This window comes from Drosophila obscura, unplaced genomic scaffold (assembly GCF_018151105.1).
Source record: "Drosophila obscura isolate BZ-5 IFL unplaced genomic scaffold, ASM1815110v1 contig_46, whole genome shotgun sequence".
NCBI classification, from domain to species: Eukaryota; Metazoa; Arthropoda; class Insecta; order Diptera; family Drosophilidae; genus Drosophila; species Drosophila obscura.
In genome coordinates, this window is record NW_024542835.1 from 3,415,228 (window position 1) to 3,439,680 (window position 24,453).

General features: G+C 40.6%; 1 protein-coding gene across 1 annotated transcript; it reads left to right on the forward strand.

Annotated features, from left to right (window-relative positions):
* Positions 1 to 822: 822 nt before the first annotated feature.
* On the forward strand, positions 823 to 1,222 carry LOC121404885 (histone H2B-like). Its single transcript, XM_041595278.1, has one exon. The coding sequence runs from the start codon at positions 863 to 865 to the stop codon at positions 1,220 to 1,222; it is 360 nt and encodes a 119-aa protein (XP_041451212.1). The 5' UTR covers positions 823 to 862.
* The last annotated feature ends 23,231 nt before the right edge of the window (positions 1,223 to 24,453 follow it).

Here is a 24,453-nt window from a genome sequence, read left to right on the forward strand (position 1 = left end):
AAAACTTATACAACCAGTCATTATGTACGGCTATGTAGCGTGGATGAACATAACGTCTGCCCAAATGGAAGAGCTGCGACGATTCGAAAGAAAAATACTTCGCAAGTCAATTGGCACCCAAAGCCGAGATGCATTGACGGGCCATAACATACCGAACAAGCGGCTCTACGCATTAACTGAGACAACAAGGATAGACAGACTTATGTTCAACATACTGGAGAGGCTCATTGAAAGAGACAACATGACGCAAACCGAAATACCTGGAATCTACCCCACTGAGTGTCTGACTGCCCATCACATAAGCCATCTAATGGCAATGGGTATCATCTACGACGAAGACGAAAACCTAATCTTTCACCACAGAAGACACCAATCCCTAAGTCAAGCCGACGGGCTGGTATATAATATCAGCCAATAAGCTCCCAACTAACTCCTCAATCTGTACATAGTCCTCTCCTCATCCTCCTTATAAATACACCCCAAAAGTAGAATAAGCGTAGTATATAAATTAGCTCATAAGACTTAAACCCAACAAAAATCAAATTTATTCAGGTTTTTATCATAACCTTTTTTCCTGGAATATACACCTAACTACTAGATATAATAACATAATCTAAACTAATCATAAAATAAGATGTCTAATATTAGTAACCAAAAGACTAACACCCTGATAAGCTTAAAGCGCAGAGTAAATTTATAAACATAAGTTAAAGTAAGCTTGAACCTGTCACTCTTGTATAACTATATATTTAAGCAGAAGCTGTGCTACTGTAATATGAAAGATGACAATAAATAAACTTGCAAAAAAAAAAAAACTTGCTCACCACGCAAAGTATAATTTGTGAAAGTAAAGTGAAATAAAATGCCGCCCAAGACTAGTGGAAAGGCAGCCAAAAAGGCTGGAAAGGCTCAGAAGAACATCACCAAGACCGACAAGAAGAAGAAGCGCAAGAGGAAGGAGAGCTATGCCATCTATATTTACAAAGCTCTGAAGCAAGTCCACCCTGACACTGGTATTTCGTCGAAAGCGATGAGCATCATGAACAGCTTTGTCAATGACATCTTCGAGCGCATTGCCGCCGAGGCGTCTCGCTTGGCTCATTACAACAAGCGTTCGACCATCACCAGTCGGGAAATCCAAACTGCTGTGCGCCTGCTGCTGCCGGGAGAGTTGGCCAAGCACGCTGTTAGTGAGTACACCAAGTACACCAGCTCCAAGTAAATTTGTTTCTCTGCAGAACAAAAAGGCCCTTTTCAGGGCCACAAAACATTTTCCCAAAGAAACGCCATTTTCAATATTGACAAACAGGTACAAATTATGTAGATGCTAATTAATCGCAGTAGTGAAATATATTTCCCATCCACAAATTGTTGCTCTATTTGCCAAAAAGTTATACATTTTGGTTCGTCTTGCGGTTTCCCTTCTGTTGGCACATAGGTAACTATTAATGACGGAGCTTGGATAGGAATCAATTTCGGACACAATTTTCATAATGGATTATTAATTGAAATGGGGTTGCTGACACGAAACATTTCTCGTACCGTAATAATAAGAGAATCATGTTAATTTACGAACAAACTATATTAATATTATTGTTTTGAATATGTTATAATCCTAGACATTAGAACGGTAAATTTAGAAGTTGTCACTTAATCAGGATTTGGGAACTGACTTTAAGGATTATATTAAAGTGTTTGCATATTGAGATTTAGTGAATTAAATCATGTATCAAAGCCTATTCAAGATCTAGATCTATGGCTCCTTTAAAATTTGTAGAGTTTCTTCAAATTGGGTTACATATTCTTGGTTATACAAGGCGACGTTCAAAGGGCAATGTTTTTTGGTCCAAACTAAATACATATGCGAATGAGAGTGGTTATCCTGGAAATGGCATTTAAATGGAAAAGTTCTCCCAGCAGAACTCAAAGTATACTCTCCATGTCTGCCACAACTGTATTTGTTTACCATTCTACCATCAGTCAATTTTCCGTGACGGGAAGCAGCTGCTCGGAGTGCACTTTCCCCCACCACAAAATCCATCATATAAATTAGAAAATTTCAACTGCTTGGGCATCAATCAGTCCGCGAGTCCTTGTTAGTTGTGTCAGTGTCCCTTTGGGTGGGAAACTTTTATAATTAGCTTCGGGGTTGACTTGGAGACCTATTTGCAAAGTGACAATGAGAAGAGTAAGATATTGTTGCCAGCAACTCTCTAATCAAGCATATAAATTAAGGATTCATTTCAATTATTTGCAGAAAATTTTCCAGACCTAATCAAATAAAATGTTGCATTTCTATGTGGAAATGTATAAAAGTTTTGTGCATCTTTAGTTGGATTCACAATTAGCCCTGGCCAATGCTAATTACTCCTTTGAAGTGGCTTTCTAAATGAATTCAGTCATAGGACCTGGCTGCCGCCTTCCGCTCCTTTTCCACAGCAGAGTGCCACAGATGCCTCATGCATATTTATATAAGTTACCGGCTGGCACACGTTGTGTCCTGGAATATGTGATTAGTAATGCAGTTCGATTGATTCGTATTAAATCCGTTCAGCAGCAGGAAACAGGAAGCTGCATAAGATTCTACCCTCGTCGCAATTAATCAAGGAATTTCCCAAAAAAATATTTCGTTTCTGCCAGGAAATTGCAATACATTGTTGCCATCAATGAAACTATACCCCTGAGGCGCAGGAGCACAGGGCACTGGTTTTAATTTTCACCTTAAACGGTATCCATATTCTTGGGGATACAAAATTGTGACACAGGAAGCATCAGGGAGAAGCCACATCAAGTCTATTTATAACCCGCAATGCCGGAAATGAATTTCTTTTAAAATGGAAATTTAATCAAAACAAGTAAATAACAAAGTTGGCAAAACATTCACAGATTTAAGAGCAGGTCCCCGCCACAGAGAGGTTCTTGTCACAAAATTTTGTCTGGCGGAAAATTAAATTGGATTGAGTCCGCAGTTCGGAGTCCGCCTGCGGTGCTGGGAAATTTGCATTAAATGCAATTTACTACTCTCTGGCATTTGGCTGAAAAACAGCATAAAACCCAACACAAAATATGAAAATCAGTGTGGGGTAGGTACAAGCACTCGGCTCTAAATATTAATATGAGATAATAATAATTTGCAGAATGTTTAATTTTCTAGTGATTGTGGGATTATATTGGACATACTCTTAACAATATTTACATTCGAGAGATATTTTTGAAGGATTGTTAGCTCTGGTATAAAGAAGATTTAATTTTGATTTAAGCAGCTAAATAATATTCAATTTAAGTGATGCTTGGAATAGTATTGTGTGTGCCTATCAGTCAACTGGTTTCATTTGTTTTTACCCTCTCAAAAAGTGTATAAAGATTAATGGCATTTTTTCAGGCGTCATCTGCCAAACAGAAACTCAAGCACAGCATCATCAATTTTAGTAAAATCTTCTTTGTCCTTTGTTTCCGTCATAGCAGCACATGTGCATTTTCGTCTTAAAGGAAGAAAATCTAAGTAGTTTTCTTTGGTGGAGATGCCATTGGATGCAATTTTATGGTTAAGCTGTAAAAAAGTTATTACATAAATTCCATGTTATATTGCTCTTTAAGTAACTTCACATGCATTTAGGCGACAAATGGGGAAGTTAAAGCCTATGAAAATATGAAGCCAGAGTGCATGAAGTGAACCCCATACCGGAAACAATTGAAAATCGAAAAATAGCATAGGATTTTCCCAGCCAATTTTCCTCGATAGTCTCAGCGTACATCAGCATACATCCCAGCATACATTGGGGTTTCTGATCGTTACAATAATAACTCAAAAGCTTTTGTATTTGATGGCCATTAAAAACGAGTACAACGAATACATGGAGTACAGTGAAACAAAGGCATTGACAGCTGAAAAAATATTGCACAACTAATCAATGAGGGCCATCAATGGACACCAGTAAGAACAGGAGAGAGTGCAATTAGGGTGGAAGAAAATAAAGAAAAAATAGTAGGAAAACAATTAAACTAATTGACGGCAATTTATACGCTACAAAGACACAGAAACACTGCAAAAAGAAAAACCACACAACGAGAGAAAACGGGAAAAGTTCATACCTAAAACAAAAAAGTTGCATGGAAGAAAATTGGAGCTGCTGGAAAGTTTTGCACAGCATCGAAAAGTAAACCGCTAAAGTGAAGGCAGTTGGAGGAACAGCTCGGGTAGAGCAGGCATCCATTAACTTGGCCACTAATAAGACGGCATCGAAAAAGTATCCGGCAGCAGCACCCACCACTGCCACTGCCACCACTGCAGTGGTGCACTGGCAGCAACTAACCAATTGACACCGTCGGGTATAAAGTGGGAATTAGTTAACTGCACAGCAAAATTCTGATTGCATTGCTCTTACGACTCGCATGGAGCGTACAGTAAACTAAATAATACAAGAAGAGATTAAATTTGCTAAGAAACGTTAGCAGGTATTTTTAATTCATTTTCATCCAACTCAAACACAAGTCAAAGTCCGGACATCCTGGCATCCTTTGTGGTCTTGACAAAGAAAATTTGCAGTTTGCAACTTTTATAGAGTATACACTACAATTGGTCGCACGTGAGAGAGATGAAGTTTGGTAGAAAAAATGTACAGGATTTTCCATCCATTCCTTAAACGCCTTCATTTAATTAAAAAATTCCCTTTTTTTCTGCCATAATGAGTTCTTTTTGTTCTCTCGTTTACTTTTCCAACAGTTATCGTTAAGTCCAAAGAGAAATGCAATGCTTTCGCCATAATTGATTGAATCAGCAAGCAATGCGAATAATCTTTTTCATTTCTGACTCATCGCTGACTCGATTGTCAGTCGTTAATGCGTTCGCTTATTGTCCATACTCGTATTTATTTATTGCATACCTGGGCATTAATATTTGATGGAATTTGTATACTGTACCATGCAAGAGCTGTTAAAGCGCCATCTGCTGAGCGAAATTTCCAATCAAAGATGAGTTTAATAAAGTTCCCCATCATCGATAATATCTTTCGCCCCCTCAGACTTCTGATTGAGTTTTCAAATAGGGTAGAAAATTAGCAAGAGCTAAATGTGAGTCTTCTTTGGTTGAATGTTGTCATTTAACTCGCGATTCGTGGCTGAAACTTCCAAGAGATGGAGGAACATTAAAAGATCCTGCACTTTCATCCCATCTCTGAAGCAATTCCGAAATTAATTCCGACCAACAGCACTCGAGGAGGTCACGAGACCTCCTCATCACAGCCCAAAACCCTTAACAGACCATTCACTGCGAAGCTGTTTGCCCTCGCAGCGAAGTTTGTGCAATGGCATTAGGGATTGTATAGTTTTATATACTACATATTATTTATAATATTTTTGTTTACGTGCTGGGTCTGGAGTTTAATAAATTTAAGGCTGCTTGCCTGCTGTGCGGGATTTATTCTATGTTTCACAGTTTATTCGGCCATAATAATTTTCTACTGGAGAAGTATTTCAACAAGAGCTATTCATTCTGACAGCGGCAAAGCCAAAAGTCTTATCTGCTTATCCGTCCAGAGCCTGGAAGTAATCACTGCCGCTGACAACGTGGCGTATGTGCTACATCCTGCGTCCTACTGTTTACTTTATAGCCCACGACTGACTGCTGACTGCCACACATCCTTGCATTTATTAGCATATTTTCATGCATAAATAGTGCCATTCAGTGATTTTGATATTCTGTGTGACGATCGAGTGACGAATTTTGAATATTTCTCAAACGTGAATAGAAATCCAAAACAGTAGGATATGCAACTTAGTACAACTAAATATATGTTCATGCTCACAATCAATGTATCTTTCAGCTTCTCACTGGAGTTACTTATAGATGAATTGCTCAAGACATTCTTTAACGCCGGAGCCAAATTTTCAATTATTTTCTTTGAGCGATGCATCTTTCCAAAGCATTTCTCTGGCCGCCCAGGAAAATTTCAGATAGATTGTATAGATTTGTTGCATAAACTGCAACAGTCTTACGGAAAATTCCTCTCCAGGAAGGGCAGAACTTCTGTCAGAACTTGTGCATCTGAAATCCAAAAGTTTTCACTGTTTCTCTTCTGGGCAAAGTGTCCGAAGTCTGAGACTTGAAGCTCCTTCTGAGTACTGAGTCCCGCTTTTCGTCGGACGCTAAATTGGTTGGCGTAGAGAAAAGTCAGCTCAAATGTTGTCGCTTGCCATTAAATATAGAACCAAAACGGACTGCCAGACCTGTCCTCAACAACTATTTGAATATTTGAATTTAAGGTAGGAAAAGGTAAACGAACGACTTTCTGAAGCATCCTGTCGATGTTACGGTATTAATTCAACAGTCTGTTTTATAGCCAATAATTCAATCATAAAGAAGCATTCATACCGAACTGTAATTGATTTTCCGCCGTGCTCTTTGAGCTTTTTTACGAAGAGCAAAAATGATGTCAATTTATGCATTCACTTTGGCAAGTCCAACTAAATAAAATAGGCCTAAGTCTACACACATAAAGGGCAACTTGAATCCCATATGCCTGAGTTAAACTTCGGCTTTATTTTTTCGATAAAGTCTGGTAAATTTGATTGCAAAATGGTGCAAGTAAATAAAAGCAGAAGGCATTTTCGGACTGTTTGCATGCCTCCATAAGTCCGCTCCTAAATGTATTTAAACAACGAAACTTTCACAACAAAGTAGCGGAGTTCTTCCAAAACCTTAAAAAACCTCTCCCAGCTGTTCTCCAACTCAGCTGGCGTTAATTTTTGTTGGATTGAATAATGATTTGAGTTCTCATTCCTCGTTTGTCAGCTGAATTGCATAAGATTAGTGCCTGTCCACATTCATTAACAAAATGAACGTCTACTAACTGCTGTGCAGATAGAATAAATTAGAAAACTTCATAATGTCCATCTGGCCGTAGACCTAGAGTGGAATGCATGAATGCATTCCGAGTGAAACTCAAATAGAATACCATCTGAATGGTATTGCGTCCTGGAGGGGCCCTGAAACGGTGATTGGAGGCCAAAGTAAATGCGCGAACAGTTGACTGATTCAATGAGTGCATAAAACACTCAGCGCATAGGCCGTGGCCTCTTGAAATCCCTTTCAGAATATACTTGGCCTCGGCTAAATGCAAGGTTTAGTGCACCAATTAAAAAGGAAAGGGGTTCAGAAGTTCTTAGTGCCAGACTGAAAATTTCCACCACGTTGCCATGTCAATAAGTGGGGCGTCTCCTCTGGTGGACATATCTAGCACGTGTCTGACACTTTCATTAGCCAGGACTCGAATTTCGGAGGTTAGCAAATTCCCACCGGGGGACCAAAGTGGTTCCTGATAACCTAGGCCTTGGCACTTGGCCAATTTTTAATGATGGAAGCCACTCAAAGTTCGACGTGCAATTAATGCAGCTCAGCTCGGTTGGGGATGCCACCTCAACATGTCCATGGCAAAGCTTTGGGACCTGGGATAAATCTCTTTGCACGTTCTATCTAGACACGACAGACTCCACCTCCGACCGCACCGCAGCGTACCACAGTACCCATCCAAAAGCAAAAGTTAAACTTTGCAGCAACAGTTCCATGCAATGCCATTCATTAGCATGCAAATTTTAAAATTTATCAGCTGGTGGTCTCCGGCTCTATCCAGGGTCTGTTGGTCCTCTGCTGCTTCTCTCTTCTATTTTGGGGCAGGACCGCAGCTGGTGGAAGCTTTACTAACTGCCAGATCTCGCATGACAAAGTTTGTTGCACAAATTATGCACAGATAGAAATCGAGGAGGGCTGGAAAAGTCTCCAGCCGTATGTACAATATGTTAACAACTGCCTTGGATCGGTTGGATACGGCATCATGCTCAGGGTGCAACTTATTTATCGCCATGACCTTAACAATATGCTGGAGTGCAACGTTGTCCATGGCAGATGGCTCTTTCGGCTGGCTGTTGCGATAGTTCAATTAAGTTTGAGTAGTTCCAATGAATTGACCTTTATGGTGGGGGATATTCTCCGGCACTTAATTGTGTAAGAGACCTTATTTCAGTCTGGGATTTGCTGGAACTTAAGGTTCGGGGCTGGCCTTTATTGACCGAAAGAGTGGTAGGTAGGCAAGGTGGAACGTTAAATGATTCAAGCACTTCTGTCGGTGCTTTTGTTTTGGTTTTGTTGATAATGTAATTTAATTCTAATGTAGTTTAGAACCTGCTGGTGTTGCTACTTGAGTTGTGGGCTGGTGGACTGCCTAGTGTAGTGTCTTGGGTTCGGTCTGATGTACTGCCTGCTTCTTCGGCCGATCTTGGCCCTGTTAAGCACCTGGCGATCGCACCTGAGACCGTGATTTTCCATGGTGGCAAGAGCCATGGCTCGTTACAATTGAAGCTGCAGCGAATAGAGCGATGAGGCAGCGAAAAATTGTATTCCATTGAAGGCAATAGAAAATTTGAAGTAGTACTTGTATAAAGTTTTCCTCTCTGGAGACGTGGCCGTCCACATTCCAAGGCAGCCGTAATTTCGCAATTTTCACACTGACGTACAAAATTTCAGAGCCTGCCACATACGAAGGATTTATCCCCCCTTAGTTGCACTCTGAGGGCAATGAAAAAGTTTCGCTTAGAAAATGTGGCCGGGCTCGTCAAAGTCTCACAGGAAGGCTGCTGCGTATCTGTCAGAGTCATTACCAACCAGCTGTGTTTCCCAGGGCTTCTATACATCAAACTAAGGATAGACGTTGGCAGTGTGACACATCTGAGTAGTCAACTCACTTATGCACTTAGTCGGGGGTAGTAATTTGCTCATAAATTTCAATTAAAAACTTGACGATACAATGACTTAATTGTGGTCTAGTTTTTTCATGTCGATTTCTTCTAAGACAATGTCTAAAGCGGATTTAAGATAATATTAAGCAATTCCTTCTTTTCTTTTCTGATTGTTTGCTCTCCATCTTTGTGATACAATACACAATTTCAAGAAGTAACACGACCATCCCATCCCAACATACCATCCTTTCAGCAACAGGTTAAAACCCGACATGTTGTGTTAGTAGGAGGGCCTTTCTTTAAAATTTCCCCCTATTATCTGCACTGTTAACCAACATAATATTAAGTTCTCGGCCTGAAGTTATCCGAGCATTCGTAATCGAATGCTGAGCCGAATGGTTCATAAATGAAGGAAATCTAGGGAAAAATAATCCAACATTTTGTATTTGTAAATACGTACATATGGTTACATACATATTAACATATTATTTTTTATTTGTATTTTCAAGAAATGCTCAGCATACTTGAACCCACTAATTATAGCCAATCGATTTTTCCCCGGAAAGTATGCCACGTGCGGCTTACTTTTAGAATTGTATGCGTTGAATATGCATACACCCGCCCCCCCTACGGCACATGAATTGTCTAGTAAAATCAAATTTATTGCAACATTTCGCCTAGAAAAAGGCTATTACCGCAGGAAACACACAAAACGCCCAAGAATGTGTTTGCAGAAAGTGCAAAGGAGTTTAACAACACGCATCAGTTTTTTTAGACCCTCATAAATGCCACAACCCATATCTGCAGCCATAATATCAAGAATCGTTATGTTCATTGAACTTAATAGTATGTTCCTGACCCCTGACCCCGTGTGGGGGTCAAATTTTAAATTGTAATCCTTGATTACGAAAGGATTTAGCTAAAGTGATATTTAAAAGAAAATAAAAACTGAGAAAATATTATAGCTGGTTGTTTAATCTTTTTAAGAGAAATTTTTTGTATATATTTTTGCTTTTTATTCTGTAGGTAATTTCAACGCTGAAGCAATTTATTTAAAGTGCATTTAATAATTTTAAATGGAATATGTTTTATTTTTATTTACCGCCAAAATGGGGACCAATAAAGGAAGCCGCTTGGAGTTCAGGAAATTCTAATAATTCTATAATATGTATTAATTTGCATTCTAAGTGAACAGTTTTCTACACAGTAGTTCTCACTGCAATTTTTGTTAATGAAAAACTGTCATATGCTTTATGTACAAAGCCAAGAGCAACAAATTCTTCTCTGTAGCCGTATAACGTCCAAAGCAAACCCCAATTGATTTTAAATCCAAGCAATAAAACTGCAACCAAAGCGAGGCAAGGTGAAAGCAAACAAGTTGGTTGAAAAGCGGATAAAATCAGGCAAATTAAATAACAAAAAACGCTATTCAACTCAACTGCACAGGAAAAGCGGAGGAAGCGGAGGAAAAAACAATAAGAAAGCGAAAGCTGAAAAATATAAAATCTAAAGTTGACCATAAACCCAATGCGCGAACCATGGTGCTCCAAAAACGTAGATAAGAGCGTTAAAGGGAACACCAAATTTATATACGCTTTCCTTTTGATAAAACGATTATGAGAAGATATTTGCAACACAGAAAAGGATCCATTTCAGATTCGACCTTCAATTGAAACAATGGATCTGTGAGGGTATTCAAAGGCCAGCTATACAGTCAATTTTGCTCTTTCCTCCTTTTTGTTTGGTAACCATTTCCCTACTCTGTTCAAGGACAAACCGTAATTTGCTGGGCAGACTCGAGGGGTGACAGCCGCCTTGCCATCATAGTAATTTGAAGTAGAACTGATAATCTTTGACAGGCGAAACGAAAGTATACTTGACTGGCAGCACCCCAAAAAGGTTGCAGAGCTTTAGTGAAATGTGCTTTCTCCTGCTTTTGTATGTGTCCTCAGCTATCTTTTGTTTTTTCCTGCAGTTTAATGTCCGCCGGCATTCGTTCAGCTCAAGCAAAACCAACCAAATTCATGTCCCTTGAGTTTGTACAAGCAGCAGCAGCCTCAAAAGAATTTCAGTTTATTGTCACTTTTATGCTAATCGATTTGAAGATTCTAGCAACAGCTGCTACAGCACTGGAAACTTGAAAATATTCCCTCTAAATATTTATTAAAAATTTTTTTAGCCTTTAAATCTATCTTTTGAATTAATTTTTACTTGCCGCATGGAATAAACTAGGTTTCAAGTTTCGAGGAAAATGTTGTATACATTTTTCCCAGCTGTTTCCAAACGTACTTTACATACTCCTCGGAACCCTTTTTTTTTGTCAAGTTAAACATGTAAATGATGTACGAAATGTGTAACACATGTGAGTTGTGGTCAGTTCTGTGCTGCATTTGGTTTTGCACGACTCAACTGATTATGTTATTCAGATTAGCCGCAAAAGTCTGCCGTCAGTTGGACGTCAGCCCCATTCTGGTCCCAGTCCTAAACTATTACGCAATGTGCCATATCCGATTTGAGGTTGAAACCAGCCCACACACGTGCTTGGGGCAACCCAAATTGAGTAAATTTCAGTGAGCTTTCGGCTGTCAGGACGAATGAACGTGGAACAGATCATAAGAGCAGTCCCATCAATTGCCCACCTGCCTGCCGCTTTCTGCTGGTGGCGTTGATTGCAAAACTTCAAGTGGGTCTGACAGGCCTAAAAAAAAAAACAACATGAGAGGCAACTCCAAGAATGGGAAAGCAGGGGAAAAAGCGAAGAAGCCTGGCAAACCCGCCGGGAGCTAACAGAAATTTGGATTTTATGCTTATTTACATTTGCTGGCAGCCAGCAGGTGGCCCGGCATCAGGACCACCCAAAAAGAGGTGCAAAATGTGAATATACGTATACTCACATATACTTCACATACGAGTATCACACAAAATGTACATCTGTACGTATAAATTGAGCACATACATATTTATCCATCCCTTATAATTAAAGCTCAAAAATGTAGGCAACTTTCCGCTATCGCATATGGATATGCATCCATTAAAGCCAACTGTTGCTGGCTACATTCTGTGAAATTTATACGACTGTGTACATTGATTATATTTTCATTGAAGGGGGATTTTTTTTCCACTGATTTTTTAACAGCAGGCTGTTGCTTCTCGTATTGGCGCGTGGTACGGCGTAGTTCCATTGAAATTGAATTGAGAAACTTTTTAAAGATACAGCCGGAAACGGAAAAGAATCACTCCATTGGTTGGTAAGATTTAGATTTTATTGATCCAAAAAATAGCCACCACGGGTATCCTTATTTATTTTGCGCAAAGAAATGTAAGTTTCCCATTAAATAATAGTAATGAAAGCGAGCGGCAGTTTCAACGAGGCGTATGAGTAATTTATGCTAAGCTATTGACTTGTTGGCATGATCAAATGTGTATTCATTCTAATCATTGAACGACAGAGATTCCACTGTGGACCCAATAGTCCAAGAGACGTTTCAAAGGAGCCACAAATCCCCGCTAGTCTGCAATGTAATTGACATCGGCTTGGAGGAGCAGCATCTGGCTGGATGCCATAAGTGGATACGTGGCGGTACTCAGCAATAATAACATGACAGGAAAATGCTAGAAAAATCAATTCCCAAACTGAATTTTCTCCCATTTCGTGGTGGTAATTGGAAAAGTAAGGTTCTTTCACGATATGCAGGTCGGAATAGGAGAGGAATCTTGAACTACAGCTACCCTGTAATCTTTTCAATTCTGTGTTAATTATGGACTTTCCTTATTGATTAACTGGTATTCCAATTCTCCACAATGTCCGCAAACACAGAAATAATCAACAAATCATTGGGCTTCCTCCATTCAATGTTGTTCATGTTGATGTTGCTAATGGAAGCCGCAGGCAGCTGCCTTGTTTGTGTAGCACTGCCACTCAGGCTTTTGACTTAGCCTCTGGACATTCAGTGCCACCGTCAATAGTGCAACAAGGGCTCGCCTTCCGCATTCCCCAAAGCGCCCCCTGATGTGGCTCCTCCTTTGGGTGAAGTCTCAACTGCAAGAAATAATAATGCAAAGACCCGCTATCAGAGGTGTGTATCATGCCAGAGGTGTTCGGTTCTATCTAGTGAGATCCTTTTCCGTGATGCATTTTTCTGGGCTGCACTGTCGTGCGCTAAATGCATAAAGGTTGCCGGACTATTCATTAAAAGAGTTATAATAATAGTAGTAATAGTTCAAGAGAAATATTAGGCGCAACCAAACATGGGAAACCGAAATGGTCTTACCTAGAAAGTCAATGAAAAAGCCAGTACATACCTGGCTCGAGACCTCTTAGGCCCCATGATGATTTAACATCTGCAATTCCACCAAGTGGCGAGAGGCAGTGCTTCAGTAAGCATATGTACAAACAAAACTTGAAAAAAAAACCAAAACGGAAAAGTAGTGTGCAAACTTTTTATAGAGTTTCCGCTGCAGCCAATTTTGATCAGTTTTTGCAAAAATTCGTTACCCCTCAACCGGGCTGTGAGCTCAACTAATATTTGATTGCCTGTGGAAGTATAATTCTACGAGTAAATGGATGCTGAGGTTTATAGGTGTTGGAAATAGTTTTAATGAAATGCGTTTAAGGTGCAACGTTAGATTTACATCTAAGGTATATTTACTTACATTGGATACAAGATTCCCTGACAAAGAACATCAGAGTTTGTGGAACATGTAAACAATATTGTCGATGTATGCCCACAAATTCGTATCGGAATGTAAATAATGTATCGCAATTTGAAATAAATTAGCACAGATTCCAGCTAAGTACCTGCGTGTCTTTATTTTTTCATAATTTGATTATTTCTAATTGAACCCTTGCCCCGACTTTTTCTTTTCTCTTGTAAACAAATAAAATAATGAAGGCAATAAAACATCCAAATTGTTGCATTAACCAGCATATAAATGTTGTGGACCTGTCTTCTCTTACGACAATTCATTTCCGGAGCAGACAAGAGCAGAGCCAAGAGCCAGAGCCAACCAAGAGCAGGACCACACCAAACCCGACCAAAGCCAGAACAAAGCGAAACTTAACTGGTTCCCCTTGGGGTCTGGGGTCCTGCCATCCGATCCGTCTGACCTGCCTGCCCCGTCTGCGGGCCTGTTGCGAAGTATGTCTGGAGCCTCAGTGAGTACAGCGGGGAGCTTTTCACCGTTTTCTTTTCGGTTTTTGTTTTATTATTGTTTTTTTTTTCTTTTTTGCATAATTATAAGCAATCTAGTGTGCCGCCGCCACTTTATGACAAGCACATGGGGCCACTTGTGGGCGAAGATCTGTCAGTCCTGGCCACTGGAGTCTAATTAAATTATCCTTAAATACTGAGAGTGGAACAGCAGGGAGGTATAATTATTTAGTAATTATATTTAAATTCTAAAGCATATGTAAAATATTTATGTAGCTACGCAAATCTTTTTTCGAATAATAAAATACTTTCAGTAGACAAAAGAAAATTATTTCAAAGCTGTCACTTATGTATGTGTGCCTCGTACTCCCACAAAATAGTCTGGCAAAGTGTCGTACATTTTGACAGGCGTTTGCATAATGCCAGACTTTATGAAAATTTCATGCGTTTAATTTAAATGGATGTGGATAGGATACGGAAAGCATTTCAGATACACTGAACAATTTACGGCTAGATGTTCACTAGATACCTTTTCAATTTTGGGCGTACAATTGTTTATGTTAGACGACCACAACGATATGGGAATTAAATTTAATTAATTTGCAGGTGTGCAAATGACATTTGAATTATGCCTTGGGTATCCGGAGGCTAGCCTTTGGACACACACAGACACACGATACGGCTCTATGCATAGAAGGCCTCTAACTATTGCGCACAGCTGAATGGTGGCCATAATTGTGGGTACGAAAGTCATTTTGGGGCTTTGGGTTTCGTCCCAGTATTTGGTTAGATCCTCAGATTAGTTCTACATCTGGCCTCTATCGTTGCTTCTTCTCCGACTTTAATCTGAGATTCCTATGACATCATGTGGGTGTAAATGCTTCTGGGCGCTGCGGGGCGTTAACAAAGCGTACAAGTCCTGCCCAGTTTCCCAAGGATAGATAAATTAAACGCCCGACTATTAAAAATGCATATTCCCATGGCGGCAGACCCCGCAATTGGCTAGGGAAAAGGAGGGTATCCTAACCAGACATCAGGCGACGCCTAACCATTGTCTAAGCACTGCAGGCAAAATGTCAGGAAACTGCAGCAGAAAGCAATTGCAATGGCAACAGAATGACGCCCCGAGTGCTTACAGCAATTCATTGGACCCCGACGAGGCTGCGATGGAAAGACAAAAGGAATGGGTGGACCGAGACCCGACCCCTGGAGACTTCTCCTGCAAAATGATTTTTTGCTTCAAATATTTTAAAGCGGCTCCGAGACCCATAAACAATTTAATGTCTACAGTTGGGCCATACCTCTAGGACAAGGCCCAAGATGGCGGATGACGGTTCAGCTGACAGTTCGACAGCTCCTGAATGGATGGATGGATGGATGGAGCTGGAGCCAGCCGCAGCCTGCGGGCAGGGTCTGTCCCTCATCTGTCCCTTGGCCCTTGGATTGCAGTTGTGGCCACATTTATTTACCCTCTTCTAGCCGTTGGGATTTGGCCACACTGTGTAAATATGTGGCAGAGCTGTCAATGTCCCATCGCCTGTAGCAACTCCTACTGCCCCGGGCCCACTAGAGCAATTTCACAGCAGTTGATTGCAGCCACCACTCAGGGTTCTTTCTGATACACCTTTGATGTTATATCTGGGGCAGGTAAATATTCGTAGAACGGCAAGTGTACTCAAGTCCGATACTGGGGGTGCTCTGAGGAATTCTGGTTCAACGTGTGCGTACTCCAAACTTTGCTGCCGAATCACAATATACTACTACTATATACTATACTGGCAACTGCATCCTGTGTCTACACATATGATGAGACTATTTTTCGGTCAAAATGTCTCCAGAATTATAAAGGATATTTAGTGTAAAATATTTGAGCAATGTACCAAATTAGTTTGTACTTAATTAAGTGAACATTATGGAATGTTTTGTGTAACCTCAAATCTGAACTTATATTTTTAATTGGCTAAACTTCCAAAGCAAAGATAGAAAGGCTTTTGGAGAGCTACTAAAAATCTGTGAAAAGGCTATGTGTATCGACTAGATACAAAGGTGTAAGCAGTAATGGATCAGCCATGAAAGAAACTCCCATTTTCCTGTTATATTTAATAAAAATTTTGAAATATTTCATTGGCAAATTCCAAACTTTGTATGCCATTTCGCTGGCAGTGGGTTTTTGTTTATCCAACAATTCTTTTTCCCCTAAATTAATTGCTTTTTGTTTGGTAGGTGAATGAAATCTCGCCGTGGCGTTGCGGAGAACCATCTGAAGAACTTACTCAAAAGGTTGCATGTGGAAAGCCATTCGAATTCACTTTATTAAAATGCAAGTAAGTCCCTACGGGCGTGGCTCAAAGGGAAATATGTCCCCCGCTGTGTCAGCATATAATTTGGCCTGTCGCAAGACAAAAGAATGGCATAACACATAAGTTGCCAAGGCATCACAATCACCAGTACCAGTACCAGAGCTGGAGAGCTGGGGAGCTGGGATCTGGTACAACAGCAGGGAATGAAAGTGTCAGGGGAGTGCCAACTGAACTGGGGTAGACATACCACTCACATTAAGGGGTTGTGTGTGAGGGAATCTGTGCTGGATTATCCCAAAAGTCATGGCTTAGACAAATGTTTTATGCTCCACTTGGCTGCATTAGCCTCGCGCTTTATATTCAAGTACCGCTGGCGCATTCTGCGCATGAGTTATTTATTATTTTGCTTAAGCGATTTTCTCTTGATTTTCTGGCTGTCTTCCGGCGAATTCAATTTATGACTATGCACAACTTTACAGAAATTAAATTTTCATTAAATTTTGTGAGGACTGTGCACATTGGGTCCCACATCTCGAGGCTCCGAAATCAAGAAATACTTTTTCAACTTTTAAAGATTGAGAAACGTAATAAATGAAAATCTCACATACGGACATCTCTTTTGGACATCCCTGAACTACTGATAGCCTTTTATTTTCACATCTTTTCAGATGTCAGTCATTTGGTTGAAGCTGTTAGCGAGAAACTTCACGACAACTAAAATTTGATGGGCAAACGCAACCACATTTCCGATTTCCGATTCGATTCTGGCTGGAGCCATGTAATTCAATTGCAACCGTCGGTGAGAAGTCTCTTCTATTCTGCAGCGTTAGCATCAAATTTGATGGGGCTATGGTCCATAGACGCATCATAAGCTTTCATCGTTATGGCGAAGTTCTCCATCCACTCACAGTTGCATTCAAAGTACATCAAATGAACAGAACTTAAATGCACGTTAGCTGGATGGAGAAAGAGGCTAACGGAGTGGGAGAAAGGGAGCGTGGCAGAGGCCTTTGTCGATGCACAGACCAAGGAGATAACTAAACGAAGACAGCAGCCCGGACCATTTACCTAGCCCTCTGTGACATTCACTTTGGCTAGGGTTTGGGACGCCTAGTTACCCCATCCCAATCTCAAGTTCCACTTCACTCAAAAACGGTTTCTATTTGAATTTCCCCCATTGCACATTCAAGCGTTTCCTGACCCTCTCTGCCTGCCGCCAATGGCCGCCTTTTAGGAGGAGGATGAAAGGCTTAGCTGGGGCTGTGTCAGGCCTACGCCTATGCCATGGCCTTCAACACTTTTGGTGGAGCCAGTTAACCTTATCGGAGTGGCGTTGGCGGCAGCAATGTGGGTTAAATAATTGCACGTTCCAATTGGCTCTGTTCTGCAGAGGGGGAGAGGAGGATGATGGTGCTGTGGATGCTAGGGGACTGGAACAGGCACCGCTTTTCATATTTTTGTCGTTTCTTTTGTATTGTCAACAATTCAGTTGCAAGAAGGAGCAGCAGCTGCCAGTGCCAGTGCAACTGCAGGCAAGTAGACTGAAAATATTATGGCTGCCTTGTCGTCCTTTGTTTTTTGATGAAAGAAAAGGCATTCTTTGGTTGACGTGACGAAACCTGTTGCCATAACAGACGGGAGTCGTCGGAGGACAATGGAACTGTTGGCGTTCGAATTTCATTTCAATTTTACTCGTCTTTGTCTCCATTTGACTTGCAGCTGAAGGTATCTTTCACTGGTTTAGCAGCTTAATTGAAAGATTAATAAATATCAATTCCTTGGACGGTTTCATAGCTGTTCATCCGGAATTTCCCTTCGCCATCCTCCACTTTGGGGTTGAGCGAAGCGTAAAACTTTTCTAATAATAAATATTCCTCCAGCACGGAGACACGGGCATAATCCACTTATATACACTCGATAAAAGGCTTTATTAAATTGACAATACAAAATTGCTTTATTGGATTCGGAGTAAGTGAGAGAGGCAGCAGGCAATTTACTTTACTTTGATGTAAATGGATGGATACTTGCCTAGTCAAACAAAATTATTAAGTGCCGAGGCTCAGCCTGAAATTATAATAGAACGTAAGTAATCCTTAGGAAAATTTCGTGGAACTCTTGAGTAGCGAGAGAAACCCTCAACCATTTTAAAAATGTATGCAATTAATTATGAAGGTCTTCGTCCTTAAGGAAAAGAAGGCTAACCTTCGAGCACAGTTTCTGTTCATCTTTAATCTGAAAATCTGTAAATCTGCACTCCATGACATACATTTTGATGTAAATCGATATACATCTCGTCTACAAGTCGTTTACGTGCTGCACTTCATGATCAATATTCAATCGACACAGTCGTGGGGAATAAACAAGAAATAAATTACCTACGACCAGCATAAAGCTTTCAGTTCATTTTAGCCACTGTGGGTCGTCTGTCTGCTGGGTTAACATGTATATTTGTAGATGCAAATGTAGCTAAAAATATATCTATGTAGATTTATTACACTCTGCACCACATTTATCTTAACACAACACAAAAATAAATCTGGAGAGCAAACAAACATAAATAAAAATTAATTGGTCAGCTGAAGTTGTATATCAAATAAGTCTTTGAGCTATGCAAGTAAAATTCCAACAGAAATGATTGCTACCATCTACATATAATCTTTATCGACGTTCAAGTGCAGCGACTTTCCAACCTCTTTTACTACCAAAGAGAATATTTTCCATATCCCCCCCAACAAGCACACGACACTCCATCATTAAGCAGATCGACTATATCGTTGTATCTTCTTATATAAAATTTGAATTTGAAAAAAATACTTATGTAAATCGCTGTTATTTTAATATAATTATAAGCAAACTAATTTGAATTTGTTCGAGCATTGCATTGGAGTTGTGCCTGGCAACTCAAAGCGCTGCGCATACGTCCCATTATGCACTCGTTCCACTGCCGGGAAGGGGCCCGCCTAGTGCTTAGTGATACTGGCACTCGTATGCAGTTCCGGCACTCCAGTCACAGCCATTTGCATTAATGTGAAAAATTTTAGTTTTCAAAGTCGGAGCCGCATCATCCCCTGCCCCTCTGCCTGAGGGCTGTTGGCTGCTAGCTGTTGCCATTGCCATTAGCACAATTTTACTCCCAGACGCGTTAATTCCCTCACATCACGTTGGCTGTTTGCATAAATCAAAGCTGCCTGGCAGTGGGTGTACGAGTAGGAGTACAACCACGAGTATTCGTATGTGTGCCAGCCTGGATAACCATAACCACCCGACGTTGGGCGCATCTACTTTACGGCTCCAACTTAAAGCCGCAAAAATCAGCATAGCCCGTTAGGTGGCAGCGGCTGCTGCTCCTGCTCCTGATATGTGAACCCTTCTAGTGGCACCTGCCAGGGATATCACGGATGGCAGAATCTCCGCCTGGATGGAGCGTATGTTTCCGCATTTATTACAGGGCTTGCTTGCACGCGATTTACAGCTTGTTTTACGAACGATTTAATCCTTTTAGCTTCGCAATTTTGAGTGCTTCTTCGCTGTGCTCATTTTTTAAGCTAAATTATAATGAGATTTGCGATTTAAGATGGGATCAATAAAGTGATGGCACCTGCTGTATCCTCGGCTTGTGGCCACTTTCTCAACTCAATTCAAGCTAGCCTTCTGGTGTAGTTGCCCCAAAACCCCACAAAAATCGAGTTTCCAGATAGGTTTTCAGGAGTTTGGTTGGTTGCGGGAACAAAGGAATTGAATGCTCAGGCAGTACGACAGTTTTTGCGGCCAAAGTTGCGCTGTGTGCGGGGGCTTGTTTGTCAACTGGAAGGGAAGAAGCAGGAACACTTTTGTGGCTAGAACTAAGATTGGGTCTGATGACTGCTGGCAGCTTCAAGCTGTGTGTGTGTATTTTCCTCACAGACCCAACTCACAATTTGCCTGAAGTCTGATTTAAAAGAAAACTTAATTACTCATAATTAGTAGTTTTTTTCTCCTATTTGCTCAAGTAAAAGAAAAATGGGAAAAACTTTGGTGCGAATTTAAGCAGCTGCCACAAATCCTCTTCTCTCCGTTTATGCAACGCTGCAAGGCAAAATCCCAGCGCTAATTAAATTTCAATGTGAAAGGTGCTCTCCACAATTCGAAATTAGATAAAGAGCCGATAAAAGGAGAAAAAATTGAACCTGATTCAACATCTTCGAGGGGGACTTGCCGCTGCCTTTTATTTGGATCCACTTTAATTGGCATGAGGAGAGAGGGGAAGAGAGACATTTTGAATACTTAATTGGTAATCATTTGACTGTCGACATCTCGAGGGATGTGGATACGAGATCCGGCGCTTAGTTGCAGACTGCGCAACAATTCTTTCGCCTGATTAGCAGAATATTTAATTTAATCCTTTGTGATTCGAGCAGGAGAAAATCGAGAAAAACTAAATAAAAGAAGGAAAGGAAAGCGTAACGATGGGCGAAGGACAGAGCTTCCAATGAAGAAGAGCTGACTTGGTTGGCGCATAATCAGACGATGAGTCGAATCCAATGATTGATTAATCACATTCAATGCCTGTGATTGAGCTATATTTTAATTGGAAATCCACAGACAGGCAGCAGAAGTTTCTGAATTTGAATGGCTTGCCTCAACGTGATTCGGTTTGGTTTTTTTTCGGCTTTTCCCCCTTTCTGATGAGTGAGCGCTCTGAATGGAGGAAATTGATGTGCATGCACTCGCACTACCTCGGGTGCCTGCAATATTGTAATGAAAGCATAACAAAAACTGGAACAGAAACATAACTCCAGCCAAAACCAGAAACAGATGAAAATCTCTGCATGGGAAGTGTCTGCTCAACGGGAAAGCATCCAAAACACCCCACTGCACCCGCATGGGGCTGCTGTACAAAAGTTTGTAGTTTCTGTTCACGTTTTTGACATGAATAAATTGGTAAATATAACCGGGATCGATATGCTCCCATTCGTGCTCGTGCTCATTCGTCAAGCGAAAATCGCAGACATGGAATTGCAGCTCACGGAAACAATCAGCGGAAAGAAAATAAATAGATGGATGGATACAAGGTATGTAGACTGTCTCGCAGAGGGGACTACAAAATCTGGTAAGAGCTCGCATAATCAATGGCCTGAAAGTAGCCGGGATTTTGGCCACACTCTGGGCCACATTTCTGCACCATTAAGTGGCAGCGGCAGGCCGGGAATATGCTAATAGTCAAGCTAAAACACAGCAGGGCACATCCCATGTGAGCTGGGGATGATATTTTGTGCACCATGAACCTCCAGATGGGTTCCTTAAAATAATTCCAACATCCCTGATTCGACCTGCCTTCACTGTCGCTGGCTTTGCTCTCTTTCCTTTACTTTTACGCCGTATTAAAGGATCTGACCCTACGAGTATTTTCCGTTTTACTGCGAGGCATTCGGAAAGCATACCATTTTTATGCCAAGGATTTGACAAATACTTAAATAGTTGGCAAAGGATTTAATGTTGGCATACGCGATTTTGTTGAGCTGATTTTCATATTTCTCTGGGAATGGCTTTTTAAATGTACTGCTGACTCATAGGAATGTTATAAATATCCACGAGCATTCATAAGCTGGCTGCTGCGATAATTCCCAATGCAATTTCACAAGCTGCGCCCACTCTTTGCACATCAAAGAGAAAAAAATAGGTCTGCAGGCGAACTCTTGAACACACCAAATACCTAGAAACGTAGATGTGTTTTTTCCAAGGTTTTCCACCTCATTTCCTCTCTCTCTCTCGCTTAGGTGCTCCCGCAGAGCCAAGTGCGAGTGTTGATAGCCAGAAATTTATGTGGCTGTAAGTACGGTCAGTTTATTCCTACTTTATGCCCTCTTGTGGGAGAAATATAGCACACCTGCTGAGACAGGCTCCCTTCTCTGTGAGGCCCAGGCTTTGGCCAATGGGCCAAGAAATTACTGCCAGGTTGTGTTGGGCAAGGTGTCAACCGATAGTGGTCTCAAATAGGTTGTATAAATTCTTATAAATATTATACTCACGTTCCGTTGAGTACCAACAATGGAAAAACACAAATTTCTTGTGTCTGGGTAAGATTGTTGCTTTAAAATATGTAAGGGATAGTTAAAATGCTGCCACAGTTTCAAAGGAAAGATGACGGAGTGCCACAGCTCTGATTTTAATTCGAGTTTTATCATGGGAGGAAATTACGCTTCAACAAGCTTAAACATCATTCAGACACTTTACTTGGGTATTTTTAATATTGTTAGAACTTTCATTAATATCCTTTTCATATAATTCAACTACTCTACGTTCTTTCTTTTCTTTCTTTTTTCCATCTTCACTTTCAAAGGAGTATGCATCTCATATTATCTTTTCATGCTATCAACCTTTAATTTAATATTCGCAAAACATCTATACTAAATACGTTGTTGAGCATAATATACACTACTGCCACTTTATATTATTTTTATATTCTTTTTAAAATAGATGCTTGTACGATGCTCGTATATTATGCTCAACAATCCTGTACCTCTGACCCAAAGTATATTCTTCCATTTCAGTAGATCCCAAATTGATTGGAGAAAATATTTCCCACAGTCAAATTGAACTCCATGTCAAAAAAATCAGAAATCGAATAATAACCGACTGACAGCGTGTCTTTCTCCTGCCTTCAGTCGAGTTTAAATCAGCAATTACGCGGAAAATGTGAATGAGGCAAAGGCAGACCGAAAACGAAGACCGCAATCAAGCAGCGTAGAGAACGATTCCATTCAAGCGAACTCGATACCCCTTGGCATTATCGAAGAGCTTGAGAGTTTTTAAGTTGAGGGTATTTGAAAGGTTTAATTTAATTTGTCAACCCTGTTATATTCAATGTCTAACGTGTAAGAATAATCATGAATATTTAACTAGAAGAGACACATTTATAATTATTTTTAGAAGTTGTTTCCCTGCTAACTGAATCATTAATGAAGCGGATAGAAAAATAGCCCAGGTGTAGACGCCGAAGTGGGAAAATAAATGGTTAGTGGTTAATATTTAATACGAATATCTGAATTAAAATAAATTTTAAAACTCTACGTAAAGAGCATTGAACAATGAATATTTATTACAAAAGCACAGGTGGCGGTCCTGGGAGCAGCATTACCAATAGACAATAAAACACAGACCAAAAATCGGGCTTTTAAATAACAGAAGCTCCTCAGACCAAACTCGAACAATACAACGCTGTTGGCATTAATTCGAGTGCGAACAAATGAATTCCAATAAAACACTGCCCTCACACACACACTCCCTCCCGCCCTCTCCACATGAGACCCTTTATAATGACGATGCTTGATGGCAATTGGCGCGGGCGGGCCCAGTCCTCGATTCGTTAGCGGACGGACGCGGAGTCTAGTCTTTTGTGTCTGCGATTGCCGTTGTTATGGTTTTTAATTTTTTGAAATATTTGTACAATTTCCCGCAGCTTTGAGCTATCGACAGATTCCAAAAAATAAAAGAATAAACCGGAACAGACCAGGCCCCCGACCGACAACTCAAATAAAGAAATTGCCATATCCCCCATGCCAGGGTCCAATCAAAAAATTTGCATTTCCATAATGCTCCATCGCATTGGCATTCACGCCTCTCTCTTTAGCTTTGGCTCGCCATGACAATCTATTCTTAACTTTTGTTCTGCATCCGGCTTAAAATTATCCCACATATGCAAAGAGCTGAAGGGTGGGTCCCTGATTCCCGCATATTCTTTTGGCCTATGCATCCATGTGGCTGTAAGTAAATTGGAATTGCCTCAAGCCTCTCCCTTTAAGTGCACTTTGGTGTTTCATGAGCACACTTTGCCCAAATATATACATACATATTCTGAAAATTGCTGCCTTGTGTGTAGTAAGCATTTATTTTAGTTACTTTCTTCAAACAAGATTTTGAGGCTCATAGGTCGCTGATGTCTTGAGGAAGCTCTATCTTATGAGAGTAGTTTGAAAGATTTGCTGCTCGAATTTAAAATTTCTTTGGATCATAAACATTTTAACAATTCACTTTATTTACTGCAAGACAATGAAGCATAGAAAATAGAATTCAGACACCGAAAGGACTATCTTCCAGACATCTGAGACAGGATACCCATACCCCCCTGCTCATGTTTGCCCACTGCACTCACAAAATAGTTTTGTGCCAGGAAACTTTCATGCAACCACAGACACGTGTCATTTCAAGGAACCCCTAGACGAGGGGACATAAAGGACTAAACATGAATGCATTATGTCTTGGATGTTGTTGGTTCTGGCACCCAGTACTGTGTA